This window comes from Falco biarmicus, chromosome 6, assembly GCF_023638135.1.
Source record: "Falco biarmicus isolate bFalBia1 chromosome 6, bFalBia1.pri, whole genome shotgun sequence".
In the NCBI taxonomy this organism is placed as follows: Eukaryota; Metazoa; Chordata; class Aves; order Falconiformes; family Falconidae; genus Falco; species Falco biarmicus.
In genome coordinates, this window is record NC_079293.1 from 84,294,590 (window position 1) to 84,310,403 (window position 15,814).

Sequence of the window (15,814 nt, forward strand, 5' to 3'; positions counted from 1 at the left end):
AATCCTTACTGATGCTAAATTTCCTATGATGATGTCTTCACATTTGAACATAAGAAAACTCAGTTTCATTGTGTTTGAATTAATTTCTCTCCAACACTTTAATCATTATATTCTGATCTGGAGGTTTCCCTGCTTCATGCAACAGCCTGGGTCTTTATTTCTTTTCCATTCAAACTTTATGACTGTGTCTTTAATGTTCTACTCTGTAGCACAGCAGTTTACATACAGGCTGCCTTTTTAATGGGATCTCTAAGGTTGCGTTCTCTAAAGATGCCTTTGCCTATACTCATAAATATTTCAAGGGTTACTTCTCTGCACTTATTTTCATAATAGAACCAGAAGTGAATGTGGAATAAAACATAATCTACAAAGAAAAAGAATAGCTCACAGCACACACTATAATTAAAGGAATTTTTAAGTAACTTGACATTCTATCTCTTTGAAACATAGGCTATACTGCATGTTATTATTTGTGTAAGGAAGTTTTCTAGACCATGAACAAGGTCTTGCTGTCTTTTCTCTGTATGCCTTCCTCAGAAATCAGCAGGCAAGATCTATTCATTTCAAGCTATACCAACTGGAGTATCAAGGGTTCTAGAACACAACTGGACCAGATCCTAATTGAAGGAACAAGGCAGCCGTGTCAAGATACATGTATATTTATAAATAAAAGTGACTTTTGTGTGGGTTTTGCCTTAAGGTCTCAGAAATCTTTCATGCAGTTAGGGTTTAACTCACAATAAAAGCCACCCGATTAATAAATGATTTGGGCTGATGCCGGTTTAAGGATCTGTAACTGTGCTGAGGAGTTGAAACAAAAATATCTTTACATTTTTATATATATATATATATGGAAATTGTTTGACTTCTAATTTCAGAAAAATCTTAGAACCTGCATACCATTAAACTTCCTCTCTGGGACACAGCTGGACTTTCACGTCAGAGGGTGAAATGCCAGGCTGCCAATAATGCAAAATTTCAAGCAGAAACATTAGACTGCTTAGAACCCTCTTAAGGAACTTGAGATATTTTAGATCAGTATTGAGTTACAGGGGACAGAAGAAGCATATTTGTGTCTAATCAGATATTGACATGATGCTGGAAGAAAAACGATAGCATCATGAATAGTCCATAATGGAAGTGAATAACAGTAAATTCAGTGGAGTGGAACAGAAAAAGCAAGATAAAAACAAAACAACCCCCCCAAAAAAACAAGAGTTCTTAGTGGACAGAAAGCCCGTGATCTAGATGTGGGCTAAATGTCAATATGGATCCTGTGACAAGAGTTGCTTTCACCTTTGAATACTCACATTTGGCCATGGTACCTTGCCACAAAAGCCGCATTGGTAACAGCAAGGGTTGAAAACAAAGCTTAGCATGTCAATGTGAGTAATTATGTGTTCCTGCAACAGGGCTGGAAAAGTCCAGCATTTTGGTATCTGTGAGGCAGTGAAGGTGTTCTTGCTCTTTCAGTGCTTGAGAGTTTGTGTATTTGGGTGAAATGAAAACGCTAATGCCTAGGCCCACAGCTGAGCCACCCAGGAGCCAGAGAGTTCAAGGCAATAATCCCTTATGATGTGTTACAGAAAAGATCTTCCATCTGTCTTCAGTTTTCCTCCTCCAATTCTTCCTTTATGTTCCTTCACTTCCTTATAACACTACATTGTGATTGAGCTTTTCATGTCCATTTTCATCCCATGTTAGTGATGCATATGCTCTGTATTGTCCTGAGCCTTTCTGTAGCTTATTGACCTTTGCTTTGAAAGTGCTGACAAATTTACTCTTTCCCACCTTTACATGTACTTGTGTGGTGCTGTACACATGAAATGACCACTTGATTTTACTAAGCCAGGATGTCTATCCTCTCTGTATCCAGAATCTTTCTCAAATTCATGATTTCTGGAAAGCCACTAATATTTATCTATCAAATGCCTCTTCGCTGCACTGTGGTGCAAAAACAACAGCAGTGAAAGGCAGAGGGAAGTAAACAAATGTAATCGAGTTAATGAGGTTGTATACATTAGTCTACTTGGACTTTAAGCTTTCTGGGGTTGGAACAGTAGTAATGTTCTGCTTAGTGTTTGGTGCAACTGGCCCCAGCTTTGACTGACATGTCTGTGAGTGCAAAATGCAGCTAATACAATAGCAAGAACACCCTAAATTACAGCACAAGATTGGAGTTTTAAGACAAAAAAAAAAAAAATCAAACCAACCTCCTTGTCTAAGGACTTAACGTCAACCTGGATGATAGACTCGGGGAATAAAATTTCCCATTTCTTGCCTCTAAGGTGTTTCCTGCAACCTTGTACTAACCACTGCTAGAGGTATGATGTTGAACCAGATGTATCAACAGTCCAAATCCCAGTTTTTTATTTTTTTAAGATGATACATACAGAAATATTTCAGGACCTGTAGATATTGGGAAGATTTCTGGCAAGAGGCAAATAAACCAAGTCCCAGATGACAATGTGAATTGCCTATTTATAAGCCATGAATTTTCTCATGACTTATTTTTTTTTCCCTCTTTCTTTAGGCTACACTAAGGTAGCTTAACACTACTTTAGTAAAGCAAACACTTCCTGTAATAACGCCCCAGGTAAGACTAAGCTGGTTCAGAAAAGACTGTCAGAATTTTGTTAATTGAACATTTGATCTTTTTCCCCAGGTGGTGTTTTTTTTCTCAGGGCTGAATACATCTTGTAAAGAATAAAATGATGAATTATGCCCTAAGAAGTTTTATCTTTCTTATTGTACACACATACAAAAATATGCTATATTGGCAGTTCACACAAAGTCTCTTCAAGTTAAATTTAGGACTATTACTGAGCATTTCAATCTTGCTTACTTGAATATCTTCGCTGAACACAAGTGAAATAGGAATAATAGATCTCATGTCATTTGATGAGTGAGGCTGACCAGCTTTGATGTTAGGAAGGACTCTATTTTCTAAATAATTTTATGTAAGGTCTTAATATGATGACATTGGCAAGGCTGGGGACAGAGCATAATAAAACGTTTGCTTCAAAGTTTTATTGCCAACTGTTGCATAAATCAATGCTTTGGTATTACTTGAGGTTCCATAACTAATTTCCTAAAGTGCTGTAGGCTGTGACATTTTAAACTGAAATGATTTAGGAGAAATTAAGACCTTGAGAGGTGGTGCAAGCATTTTCTGAATTATAACTCTCCATGCTGTTTGCCATTCTTTCTCAGAATTGAAGCTTGTAATAGTTAAAAGTAATTGTTCTTAATCTCTTTTCTACATGTTTTCTCAGTGGAAACTCTGTAAAAAGATAGGGAGGCAAGTCTTTAATTCTTTCTTTTCTGTTTCTAACCAGATCTGTTTGGATTGTGACACAGAAGATGACTGGAACCCAGTTCAGGGTTCCCACAGAGGTGAAATGAATCTGCTGTATAAAGCTAAAGGAAATTGTATAAGAATTACAGATAAAATAGATGATGAATACAGAATGTTCAGTCGTGTCTTGACAGTATTTGAGACAGGGGCATTAACATTTAATAGTGTTAACAGAGAGCTAGGATATGGGAGGGAAAAGTAAAAGTAATGATAATACCCAAGCTCTAAACCTGTGGGATAGTTTTGTTGTACTCCTTACCCACAGTAATGGGTGAAAGAAAGAGATGTTTAGTCCTATGCAATTCATGGACTTACTACTGGCTATCTATCAAGAGATGGAAGTAGTTCCTTCCATCATAGCCACAGATGCGAATGTAGGTAAAGTGAAGAAGATTTTGGATTAAAAGATAAAAAAAGTGTTGTGATGATACCCAGTTTAAGGACAAAGCAGTTAACACATATAGGATAGAATGGGGATGGATCACAGAAGAATGAAATGGCACTGCAAGGGAAAGTGCAATAGAAACTGGCAAAGTAATGTAGGTCTTCAAAGTAAAAACCAATTTCAGACAAAGAAATGAAGGCAAACATGTACAGCAGAAGACATGACATTTTGTAGCTAGAAGCAGCTCACCCAGCATATTGGAATGTTCTTGGTCAGTGGATGACCATGGGGAAATCATGAAACAAGATGTGACGTCACAGAGTTCTTGCATACAGTGGTAGAGATGAAGTCAAAGGAGAGTTGTTCAGGACAAAGAATTCAGTAGGACAGTCGATATTAGATACCTGGTGAGATTAAGATGTTAAAGTTGAGGAGGAAAAAAATATAAGACCTTGGGTATAGTGAGTGGAAACAGTGATCTGGTAAAATTTTAACTTGCCATTGCTCATGAGAGGGACTTTTCATTCCCTAACTGGATCACACTAGTTGCTGTGTGTATTTAGCCCTACCAAAGCTGTATTTCAGTGGTGGCCTCTGTGTGTGGCATAATCCTTTTGATACAAAAACATCATCATCCTAATTAAACTTCCCGACGTTTATCTGGGCATCTAGGTTATTCAGCTGCACCATGATTCTTTTGTTTTGCTCTAGTCAAATAGATTTCCAGCTGTTCACCTGCAACATATTTGCTTTCTAAGGACAATCAGCACCAGAACTCAGCTTGTTGTGATAACTATTCAGCTCACAAAAGAAAAGCCATTTACTACAAAAACAGTGGGAATTCACTGTGTGAATCAGGCTTTGGGTTCCTCATGCTAAGGCCTAGCCAAGGACATAAAACATAAGTTATGAATTGAGCCCACTTTACACAGTCACACGTGTCTAAGTGTGGGTAAGTCCTTCCTGAGCTAGTTCAGCCTAGTCAGGCAGTCAGGACTGCTTGGACGTTACCAAATACTGTATTTAGGTGGATTTGTAGCCCAGCCAACGTCCTGTGATGCTGTGGCTGATCAACTGCTGCTGTCTCCCAAGACAGCTGCTTTACTATACTGCAGAGTTAAAAGGCAAATGACAAAATTCTTGAATACAGATGAAATTAATTGCAGCAATAACAACATCCAACTCTGGAGTACTTTGAGGGGTATAAAGCTGCTCTGCTTGTGTCCTTTATACAGGAACTTAGTGGAAAGGACTAGTGTTCAGTAGAAATGATTAATTTCAGGAAATTACACTTAAGTGTACTAAATAGTTCTACAGCTAGCCTTATTTTCTGCATACGAAGTCCAGCAAGAGTAGATCTCAAGGTCTTGAATCAGGTTTCATTAATTCCTCTCACTTTCCTGGTCTCTCTTTCCCCTCTTATGAAATTAGATAAAACCCTAAAATAAAAGTATTGGGCCAGGTAAGGCTGCACCTGTATAGACAAGGCAAAGAGTTTACTGAGGAGAGGACTCCTTAAAGTGGAGAATACTATTCCCTGTGCATCAGCAGCTCTTAGCAGTATATATGCTAGAGATTGCATCTATCCAGATTATTCACCACAATAGCTTTCCCCAATCTCTGCTTATGGCATAAACTTGAATATGTAATTGTTATAGTAATTTCAGTTTGAGCTGTACTGTGGAGATAAGTAAAGGCAGAAATCTGAAGACAGCAGTTACGAACCTCCATATGGATGACTCTTGCTGATCATCGTGTGACAACATGGATCACATGTTTACAAGGAAGTAAAACCATGTGACACTAATATTAGATAAGTGATACATACTGCTTCAGGTTTCCTTTGGATTCCTCAGAGTTCCTTTCCTTTCTGGCTTCTCAGTGCTTATCTTTCTCTGCATTTGTTGCTGGTTTATAATTTCATTTTCAGTACGCTTTATTCACTCTACTTGCAAAGACCATCATCCTATGAACTCTTTAAGAGACAGGGACATTCACATTTGTTCATTGGTACAAGTAGTGTTCCCTTGCTAATAATCCACACTAAAGTAACACAAAGGCGAGGAAAGAGATAGTTCTTCCCTATTTTGCCAATTTGGGTTTGTTTAATCCCAAATCTGTTTATGGAAATCCTATTAAAAAATGCATTTTGGTTACTAAATGTATTTGAGACAATGCAACAAATTTGTACAAAAATATTACCTTATCTTCAAAACCATCCCATTTTGTAAACTTCCCCAGGTGGTTTACAAAGTGAGCTTGCCCCAGGGTTGTTCTCTCTAGGGGGAATGTATTTCTGGCGATTGGTAGGAGGTTGCCTGTTGTTTTAAAAAGCACTGAAAGCTGATCAATAGCTTTTTATTTATTTATTTATTTGACTCAAACTCTGTACATCCACACGTGTGTGAGTGTCTGCAATGGAACAGAAACTGATGCCTAAAGGAGGAGGGTAAAATAGGATTTTATTTTTCCCTTTCCACATATTTTTAAAAACAATCCATGTCACTGGTTGAGATCCTTAAAAATTTAGGGAAGAATCCCAGGAAAAAACCTTGATTTTTGTCAGCTTTTCCTTCACTCTAGTAGATACTTGTTGCAGTAGAAAAGATAAAATTAGATCCCTAAATACTTAAGTTAATCCCTTGCCTCCTACAGAAAAGGACTAGGCTCAAATATCTGCCATTGTTTCATGGCATTTTGGGCTCTCTGCAGGCAAAATGTCCACTGATATGATCAAAGTCCACATTTTTCAGCCCTGTCATTAAGTACTCTGGGAGTGTTCCAAGAAAACCAAAAAGACAATATGTAATTTTCTGCTTGATTTAACAGAATATGTTCTTCTCTAAAGAATGAAAATGAGGCGGCCCAGTTTCCTACAGATTTGTATTCTTTGTTCTTTTCTCAATCCTCTAGTACAATAAATCTCATCTGCTCTTATTTTTCCCTGTGAAATGCTTGCTTCTGGTGGGTAGTCCTAAATCATGTGAATCATGTTTGATCAACTGACACAGTCAGTTCTGCTTATCTTTCCCTTCCTCTACCCCAAATACTGGTTCTGTATGTGTGTGAATTTTGCAGGGGTTTAATGATCATCTTAAAAGTTTGGTTGATGTTCCCCGTTGTGCTCAAAAGCTATTAAGAGGTCTGAAGAAACACCCTTATTGCACAAATTTCACTCCCTTAGAAAATAAAATTTATAACTTAGACTCTTGCTCTGATTTTGACTGTACTTTACAATGGTTTAAATGATGGAAATTGTCTCATCTGTGCTTCTTTGATAGCCTGATCAGCAGATACTTTACTAATTATTTTTTTCATGATGCAGGTTACATTGTGTTACATTGAATTTGCTTAGCGTATATTAGCAAACAACTGCTGGGTATCTGCATTTGAAATAAAATTAGTCTGAAATTAACTTTGTGCAAGGAAAAGCAGGAGCTGTGCCACAATATACCTCACTTTTCAGTCTGCAATAGGGAATAAAACTTTCATGCTTCCCTATTTCTTGAGTTCTGTTACAATACTAGCATAGCATCTTGTTGTCCAAATACAAGAGTCCCTGGCTGCAGTATTTGAGGAGGCCTGGATTTTTGGAGACTGTTTCTGTGACCTGACCCTGACCTGCAATGCATATATTGCTGGAATTCAAGCAGTGTTTTGTGTGCAGCTGTTCTGCCAGCCCCTCCTATATAAGTAGCTATGAAAGGTTCTATATAGCTTTTATGCTTAAAAGTATATTTTACAATAAGCAGCAGCAAGAATATGGAAATGCTGGGGAAAAACAATAAAAAGGCTTGTTGGGATGCGTATGGTTTTTGCTATGTTGAGCTGATCGTATTTTTAAACAAAAAAAGCTCTGTTTCACAATGCATAAATATATTATTGCATTTAGGTGAGAAATCCAGGAGGTTAAGCACTTCACAAAGATTTTGGCTCCTAACCAGTGGCCATTCTGCAGCACAGTAGTTGGCAAACATTGCATTGCTGGAGACCCTGTTTAGATACATTAATTTTAAATGTTAGTTGTCACTAGCTAGAAATTATGCGGGAGAAAGTCCAGCACTATGTAGCAGGCGTACACTCACCTAGGATCACTGCTTGCTGGGTTCAAGCTCCTTATAAAAGAAATCTTTCAATAGGTAAAACAGATTTCTCATTAGCTTCATCACCTCAACATAATATAAATACAAAGCATGAGGTGTGATTTCATGCTGCTCAGACAAGTATTAAGAGAAAAAGCAGAATCTCACATCCACCAGAAACTAAATGATGCAAGGGCACGACCAACTTCATCCCTAGCCACTGTGGGCTCTTCATCCGCAATATATTTTTCTGGTCACCTAACTCGGCCCTTGCCGGTCAGATAGGGAAATGTTTCTTAGAGATTGTCAAGTCATAAAAGATAATTTCCCTTATAGCTGAAAAAGGGAGCAGGAAATGATTTTCAGCTGCTCAGAGCATGGCTTTGGCAGTCTAAGGTAGTATTTAATGGCAGTCAGTGCTTTCTGGGGAGATAACTTTTCCAGCACGCTCAGCATGGCAGCTGGGGGAGGCTTCCCACTGCCACAGGACAGCAGGAGCAGAGACCTGGCTCCAGCACCGGACTGAACGGGAATGAGCCCTCACCTTGCTTAGCAAAATCAAGCTTAAATAACACATAGATGGCTGGGAATATTATCCTGGTCTGCTTAAATAAACTGTTCTTCATAGGGCTTGCATGACGATAACCCAATCAGTAATGTGACACCAGAGTACTTTAAAACAGTCCCATTAATTTATGTGCCTTTATCTCTGACCCAAACCCATGCACATGGAGCCACTATTTAAAAACTAAATCTCTACAGGCTGTGTATGGTAGAGGTGAGGATCCCCTGGCTGTCCCTGTTTTTCCTCTCCGAGCAGTCGCCCTGTCCCTTCAAGAAGCGGGGTGAAGGGAGACTGGAGCAGCCGCAGTGCCGGGGGAGCAGATCCCAGCTCCCAGTGCACTGCCATGGCACCCATGCTCTGCCCTACAGTGCCACAGCTCTTGGGGGGATGCTGCCGCACCCTCAGACCTCCTCTGTGCCAAGGAGAGGCAGAGGGTCTGCCCATGGCAACCACGGCCTTGCCTGTGGCCTTGAAGAATGAGATTCAGCCTCTTCCAGCAGGCCTCCACCCTGGGCCGCCATGGTGTGGCTCACCCTCAGGAGACCATCTGCCCTGGGCTGCAGTAGCTTCCCCCCACCCCAGCTACTGAGCCTGTCCAGCAGGGAAGGGGGGCACAGATCCCATATAGATATGTGTACGTAGCCTGGCCAGCTGCTTTGGGCTGCTGGCAGAGCTGGTTAATAGCCCATGTACAGCACCTGCGCCCAGTCAACGTGCAGGGCAGTACTGGGGTACGTGCAGGGCACATGGCGCAGTTCATTCTGGAGGTGCGTTTGCTTTATTTACCCCCCCATGACCTTTACTGCATGGTGGCACTGGTGTTTCTGTGCTGGTAGCCACAGCATTACTACCAGGGTGCTGTTTTGGAGTACTCTGTGTGCTGCCAGCACTCCTGTAGTTTAAACCCTTCCCTGGGACCGTACCTGTGAAGCCGAACCCTGCCCCAGAGGCTTGGCCCCCAGCAGGCATGGCCTGCAGCACTGCCATGTCAATGGCAGTCATGGGGTGTTCTTCACTCTGCAGGGACTTGCTCGGTGGCTACTATTGAGAGCAGAATGAAATACCACAGTAAATAAATCATGGGGAAAACTCATTCACCCCAAGAAAGCTGTGTCTCCTCAATGCAGGCTCCCCTAGGCACCCCTCTCTCCCCTCAGGCACCCCGTGTTTACGACATACTAGGGTGTCAAACCCCAGCCTTTTGGTGAGGAATCTGAGGGGGAACACTCCCACCGTGGTCCCAGCCCGGACCAGGGGGCAGTACCCTGTGGCCAGGTGTGGGCAATCCGTGCTGCTGGCAGCCCTTCCCCTCAGGGCAGGTGGGCAGGCAGTGCTGGGGGATCTGCCCACCCTCTCACAGAGGCTGCAGTAGATCTAACAGTCCTCTGAAAATAACTGCGGTCTCCCAACAGGGGCTTCCTTTTCTAATAGGAACGTGTTAATGTGGAAGTCTCCAGGTGTGCAAGGGCAAGGCATCTTGACTGTAAGTTTTGACTCTCCTCTGTGTGTTGCCAGTCATGTCTCCTGAGCTGCGGAGGGCATGAGGGGTGTGGGGGATCTCAGGCCTGTGCCTGCCACCTCACCCCTTGGTATTTTTGACTGACCCCTGGCAAATATTAAATGAGGTAGGCAGGCTCACAGATTAGTCTCTCTTGACAATTTGTAGCAAGCTAAAAATGAATTATAGTTATTCTTAAAAATTAGTTTTCCTTCTTGACCACCTCAAACCCCCTTTTTTCCTCATTTACTTTCTGATGTAAGTCTCTCTTTTTGGTGTAGAATATTGGATACATTCTTAGCTTCTAAAATGTAGCTTATACTGATGCTGAAATTTTCTGGTTTCTTGCTGACTTATTAGTAACATATTTTTCTTCAGGTTCCTGAGAATAAACAAACTCTAAAATATTAACATTTATTTTTATGTTTGGCTAATTTCAACCTTTTGTACTTTCCTGCAAATGCTGATTGAGAGTTGTGTCTATCACTGCCACTTTGGGGTAACTTGTGTCCTGCCCCTGCATTTTTTTTTTTTTTTAATGTTTTTTTCTATGCCTTATGTGGAATAACCAGAGCAAATTCTTTGATGTTCATATGCATGCCTCGGTTCACATAAGTATGCTCATTTTGGTGATGCTCTTTTCCTATATAGATCAGAAATCCTGGTTAGAATCCATGATGATTAGAATATTATACTCAGAGGGACTATCTAGAAAATGGTTTGGCTTTTTTTAGGATTACAGCTGCAGATTGGAAAAACTGAATAATTTTTACTGTGATATAATTAAACTCGTATTACACATTTAAGTGTTTGGTTTTTTAAAGAACTTGCCAGGATGTGCTGTGTGAAAAATTCTAGGAAGTGGTGCAGATATATAATTTAATTACAAGTTTCTAGTTTCTAATTAAAAAATGAAGATCAGATTTGACTGTCTTATAACCCCAGCTTTGTTGATGGCTTGGGTTTGCAGCATAATTTGCAGTGTAAATACTTCTGGTGAGTTATCATTTCTTGAAACGGAAGTGTGTTGAGTTTGTGATACAAGTTTACAGAGATGGAAGGAAAGGGAATGTTTCAGATCACACTACTACATTTCCTTTACACGTTCATTCCACAGTAACTTTATATTACTTCTGCCCTATGTTAAATTCTGGCAGATTTTAGTGGGAAAAGAGCTTTTAAATGGGGTTGGAAGCTACATGTGCTCCATTTGTAATCAAGGGTTAGATCCTTGTCAGTTCTAGTCAGTGAAAATACCCATCAAGACAGTATTCTACTAATACAGTTCCCTCAAACTGTGCCTAAAGTGATTCTTATTGTGTATCTTCAGATGGACTAAAATTACCTGAGCTTTCAAAAGCCTTTTGCAAGTATGTAATAATGCTGTAAAATACTGCAACAAATTAGAAACTAAGTAGGATAGCAGAAAGCAAAAGCAGGAATAGAATAAAAAACCAAAAATCACTCAATATGCTTTTGCAGGTTTTGCTATACTACCTCTTGCTATTATATTTATGAATGTTAAAAAGGAAAAATTTTTAAAAAAAAGTTTCAGCGCTTCATCAGATAAGTGAAAACTAAAAAAAAAAACAATCAAAAAAAAAAAACCCACTGAGTGTACAAAGTCATCTGATCCACTTCAAACACTTGGGTCCTTGTAGAAAGAAGGCTTCTGGTGCCTGAGCCACAGGCCCCTCAGGACAGGACTTACATCAGAGCAGTAAGTGACCAAGAAGCACAAGGAAAAAATTATGATAGTTCAAAATAATTTCAAAATAAAAGTATTATTGAAACTGCTGGTTTTTTTCCAAACTGAATTAACAGTGATTATTTAACAATGACCCCAGCCCAGATTTGTAAAGGTATTTGACATCCCTTAAAAAAACCCAAACTTGTGTGTGTGGAGTGTGCCTGCCTAGTTTATAAAGTGTAAATGATAATCTTTTTATATTTCATCTTTAATGTGTATTAAGGCAGAGGAAAGCAAGGGAAACCTCTTGTAGGAAGAGACTGATATTAAAAGTAAGAGTTAGGTAAACCAATAGGATGTGTTTTGCCGGAATGTTGTATTGCTAGTAAAGAAGCTCAGAGGTGTGAAAAATAGGTAAAGACTTTCACAGAAATGGGACCTAATAGACCAGGTAGTTAAGAGATGATAAATCATAAACAGGAATCTAATTAATTCTTGGCTAGTGTTGAACCGCGATATTGAACTGCTGAACTGATCCAGCTTGGCAATTTGGCATTCTTATGCCTTTTTGTTCCTATTCCAGTTATTTTAAATCTAAATTTTCAAAGGGGAAGGGAGTGCCTGTCTGGAAGTTCAGGAAATGTGTTTATGAAGTATTAATGCTTATACATCTAAACCAAAACCAGAGAATAAGCAACTGGTTAAAACTGTTCCACAAGTTTCCAAAACTGTTAGCAATGTGACGGCGTCCAAATCAATTATTAAATATATAGGGTGAAATAGAGGAATACTTTACTGTATCCTTTTCCTTAGTAGCATTTAAATACTGCTGTTTTTCTTGTTTGTTTTATCTTGTTTCATGCCAGATGTTCTTATCAGGGAAAACAATGGTGGTATGTTTTAATATTGATGAGTTGATTCTCTGGGGAATAATAGTATATCTACCTTCTCAGAATACAAATTGTGGGAGTTTTTTTATAGTGTAATTACCATAATGCATTGAATTTTAAGTGCAAGTCTTTAAAACTGTGGAAAGAACTTTTTGTTTATTATCTTTCTTCTATCTACTTTCAGAGTGTCTTTCATTTTAATGTTAACTATCATGTTTTTGTGGCCTTTAAAAGGTAAACATGTAAATCACCAGAGGTACTGTGTAATCTGTCAAAGTAGCATATGCTTAAGCACCTTATAAACTATTAAATAACCATAATATTTCTCTTTCCAAGGTTATTAGTTTATTCTTTTAAACAACTGCAGAGTAATTAAAGTACCTTGCTTTAACTTTTTTTTTCTTTTTTCTTTCCCCTCTCCTTTTCCCTCCAGGAACCTGAACATTGAAATTCTGTAATTATAAATGATTTGGTGACGAGCTGAGCTTGCAATGCAGGCAATAAAAACCGTGGAAAAAGAAGTCACTTTTATAAAGGAAATACTTTTTAAAGAGTCCTTCCTAAAGGAACAAGAGTACAGCAGAAGCCCGGAGAGCAAGCAGCAGCTCTGCGAGCAGCAGCCATTGGAAGGAGCTGTCTGCAGCTCTCAGTGCTGTACTGAGCATGTCCCAGCGGAGCCCAGTGCGAGCAGCACATTATGCAAAAAGGCAGCTCTAGCAGATGGGAGAGAGGCACAGCAAGCATTTGCTTCACTTGCATCACCACCGCTTGAAAACAAACCTGGATCGCTAGAGGGGATATCGCCGGCAGGCCAAAGGAATGAAATCCGGGAGCATGGCTTGATTGCCGAAGGTGTTGCACTGCGAAAAATCATGGGGAATCAAGATGGGAAGCTAAAGAAAAATACAGGTGATGTGCATGAAGGAGGAGAGGATGCTTCTGGGCCCAAGGATACAGATGGCACAAAGAAGGTATCGGGAAGCAGAAGGGGACTGGGGAAGCATGCAAAAGGAAGTGAATCCGCTAAGAAGAAGGGTAAGTCGGACTCGAGGGCCTCGGTGTTTTCAAATCTGAGGATCAGAAAAAATCTGTCCAAGGCTAAAGATGGGAATAGTAGTTCACGGGAGGATGTTTTGGAAAGCCAGGCCTTGCAGGCTGGAGAGCTGGACAGTACTCATTCAATTGTTACGAAAACTCCAGATATAAGCATCTCTGCGGATGAAGGGGGTCTCTCAGACACAGATGTTGAACATTTTGAAATCAGAAATGAAACTGTCCCAGCTGCGGCGGAGACACAGGATGGACAAAGGACCAGTTCTGGCTCTGATACGGATATATACAGTTTCCATTCAGCCACAGAACAAGAGGATTTGCTTTCTGATATCCAGCAAGCTATTAGACTGCAGCAGCAGCAGCAGGGGGCAATTAACATTGGAACTGAGGATCTTGTCACCAAAACAATGGGCCGACACATGGCTAATTCTCAAGCAGCCCCCTTAGATTTTGAACGGTTTCTTTCAGTAACTACCACTGACAAAGAGAGGAGCCCAGACAGTGAGGGGGCTTTTCCAGCGGTATCTGAAACTGCGGAAAACATTCCTGTCTCCTGTGCAACTGAACGTGAACTGAAAGAAACGGCAAATGGCTCAGGCTCTCCTGGTAACAGCTTGTTTGAAACACAAGAACGTAAGCTATTGATTGAGGAAAAGGAACAGCTCAGTGCTGGAATGGATGGTGTAGCTAGTGAACTAGAAGATGATTTAAATAGAACTGCGGTAGAAAACGGGTCTCAGACACACAGCTCCACACAACCCTTCCCAACCTCGGTAGCAGACGCTGAGACTAAAATTGCTGAAGTGCAGGCTGTTGATTTGCAGGGCTCAGTAACAGAGGATGGTGTTTCAGATGCAGTCTGTGATCATGCTGCTGACACTCAGGAAGGGAAACACACTCCGTCCGCCGGTCAAGAGGACCTGCATACTGGTTTATCCACGGAAGTGAAAAATGGCATTATGTCCTCCGAGGGGACAGCAGGCAGTCCGATGCTTGGTTCCCGATGCTTTAAGCCCTATCTAATTAATCCTTGTTACATCAAAACCACAACTAGGCAACTGAGTTCTCCCAACCATTCACCTTCTCCTTCCCCATCCCAGAGTCCACTTTTTTCAAGAAGGCAGGAGTCCTTTCACAAAAAAGAAAAGGTCTCAGTCAAGAAGCAGAGGTCTGCTAGTTTGGCAGGTTTATTTAGTCGTTCTGCAGACTGGACAGAAGAGGTATCTAATCACAAACGCGAGATAACGCAGAAGGTGGGCTCTGCAGGCTACTTGGAGCACAAGGGGTTTAGAGAGAAATTTCAAACGGAAAGAGTGCCTTTGACTCATTCAAGAAAGTCCTCAGGGGTGCAGGCTTCTACAGAGACATTTCCCAATGTCTTTTCAGGTGAGTGACATGTATTAAGGTTTTTCTCCCCAGAATGTCTTTGAAAATATATTTAAAACACTTGAATTCAGCCTTTTGTATGTACTATTGTCTTTACTTGTGCTGACAGTTTTAAAATCGAAGGCCTGATCTTGCAAACACAGTCACATTTCATTAGCAAGCATAGCCTCTCTATTCAGTGTCAGCCTGGCAGTACTGCCAGCGAAGGAAGTGCATAACTCCTTTTAAGTTTTTCTTTCTGCTTCTCTCCTTTATCTAAATCCCGTAGGAAAAAGCTGGATGCCTTAAATTATTCCTGTTGAAAAACTCTAAGAGCTGTACTGTTGTAGGCAGACCAGCTCTCTGCATAAATAAATGCTTCAGATGTGAAGCTTTCTGTAACTGTGATCCTGTTGGGGGTTTTCTTGTGCTAGGCACTTTTCTGATGTGCTGTAAATATTTGAAAGCTGCACCTGGTGTTAGACTGAGGCAGCAACGAGGATTTGCTTAGTACAAAAAGGAAAAAGCCATGCAAGCACAGATGGACAGCACTACAGAAAGGAACCAATTTCCCCTTCAGAAGGGGGAAAGTAGAGAAAAAAAAACTTTAATGACTTGAAAAGGCAGCATAAAATGGAGAATGGAAGGGGAAGGAAACTGTGGGTAGTACAATTTGGTAGCTGTGGCAGGCTGCTGCTCAGGCTACATAAGGTGACTCATTCAGGAAAGCAATCTTTTACTTTGCTTGTTAGGCAGCTTGCATCCTCTCTCAAAGGCATAGGAATATAGAGTTTACAAATTAAATGGTGGATATAGATAGTTATATTTTCCTGCACTTTGAGGGTTTTTTTTCCACTTTCTCTTCCCTCCTGCCTCATTCAAAGTTTCAATCTAAAGCTAATGTGTTCACAAATAGAGAAGGCCTCTG

General features: G+C 40.3%; 1 protein-coding gene across 1 annotated transcript in view; it reads left to right on the forward strand.

The window, feature by feature from the left end:
- Positions 1 to 12,907: 12,907 nt before the first annotated feature.
- Positions 12,908 to 15,814, forward strand: part of FMN2 (formin 2) — a 162,400-nt gene continuing 159,493 nt past the window's right edge. The window contains exon 1 of the mRNA XM_056344580.1: positions 12,908 to 14,907. Coding sequence (XP_056200555.1) covers positions 12,960 to 14,907 — 1,948 coding nt within the window. The 5' untranslated portion in view covers positions 12,908 to 12,959. The remainder of the gene's footprint in view (positions 14,908 to 15,814) is intronic.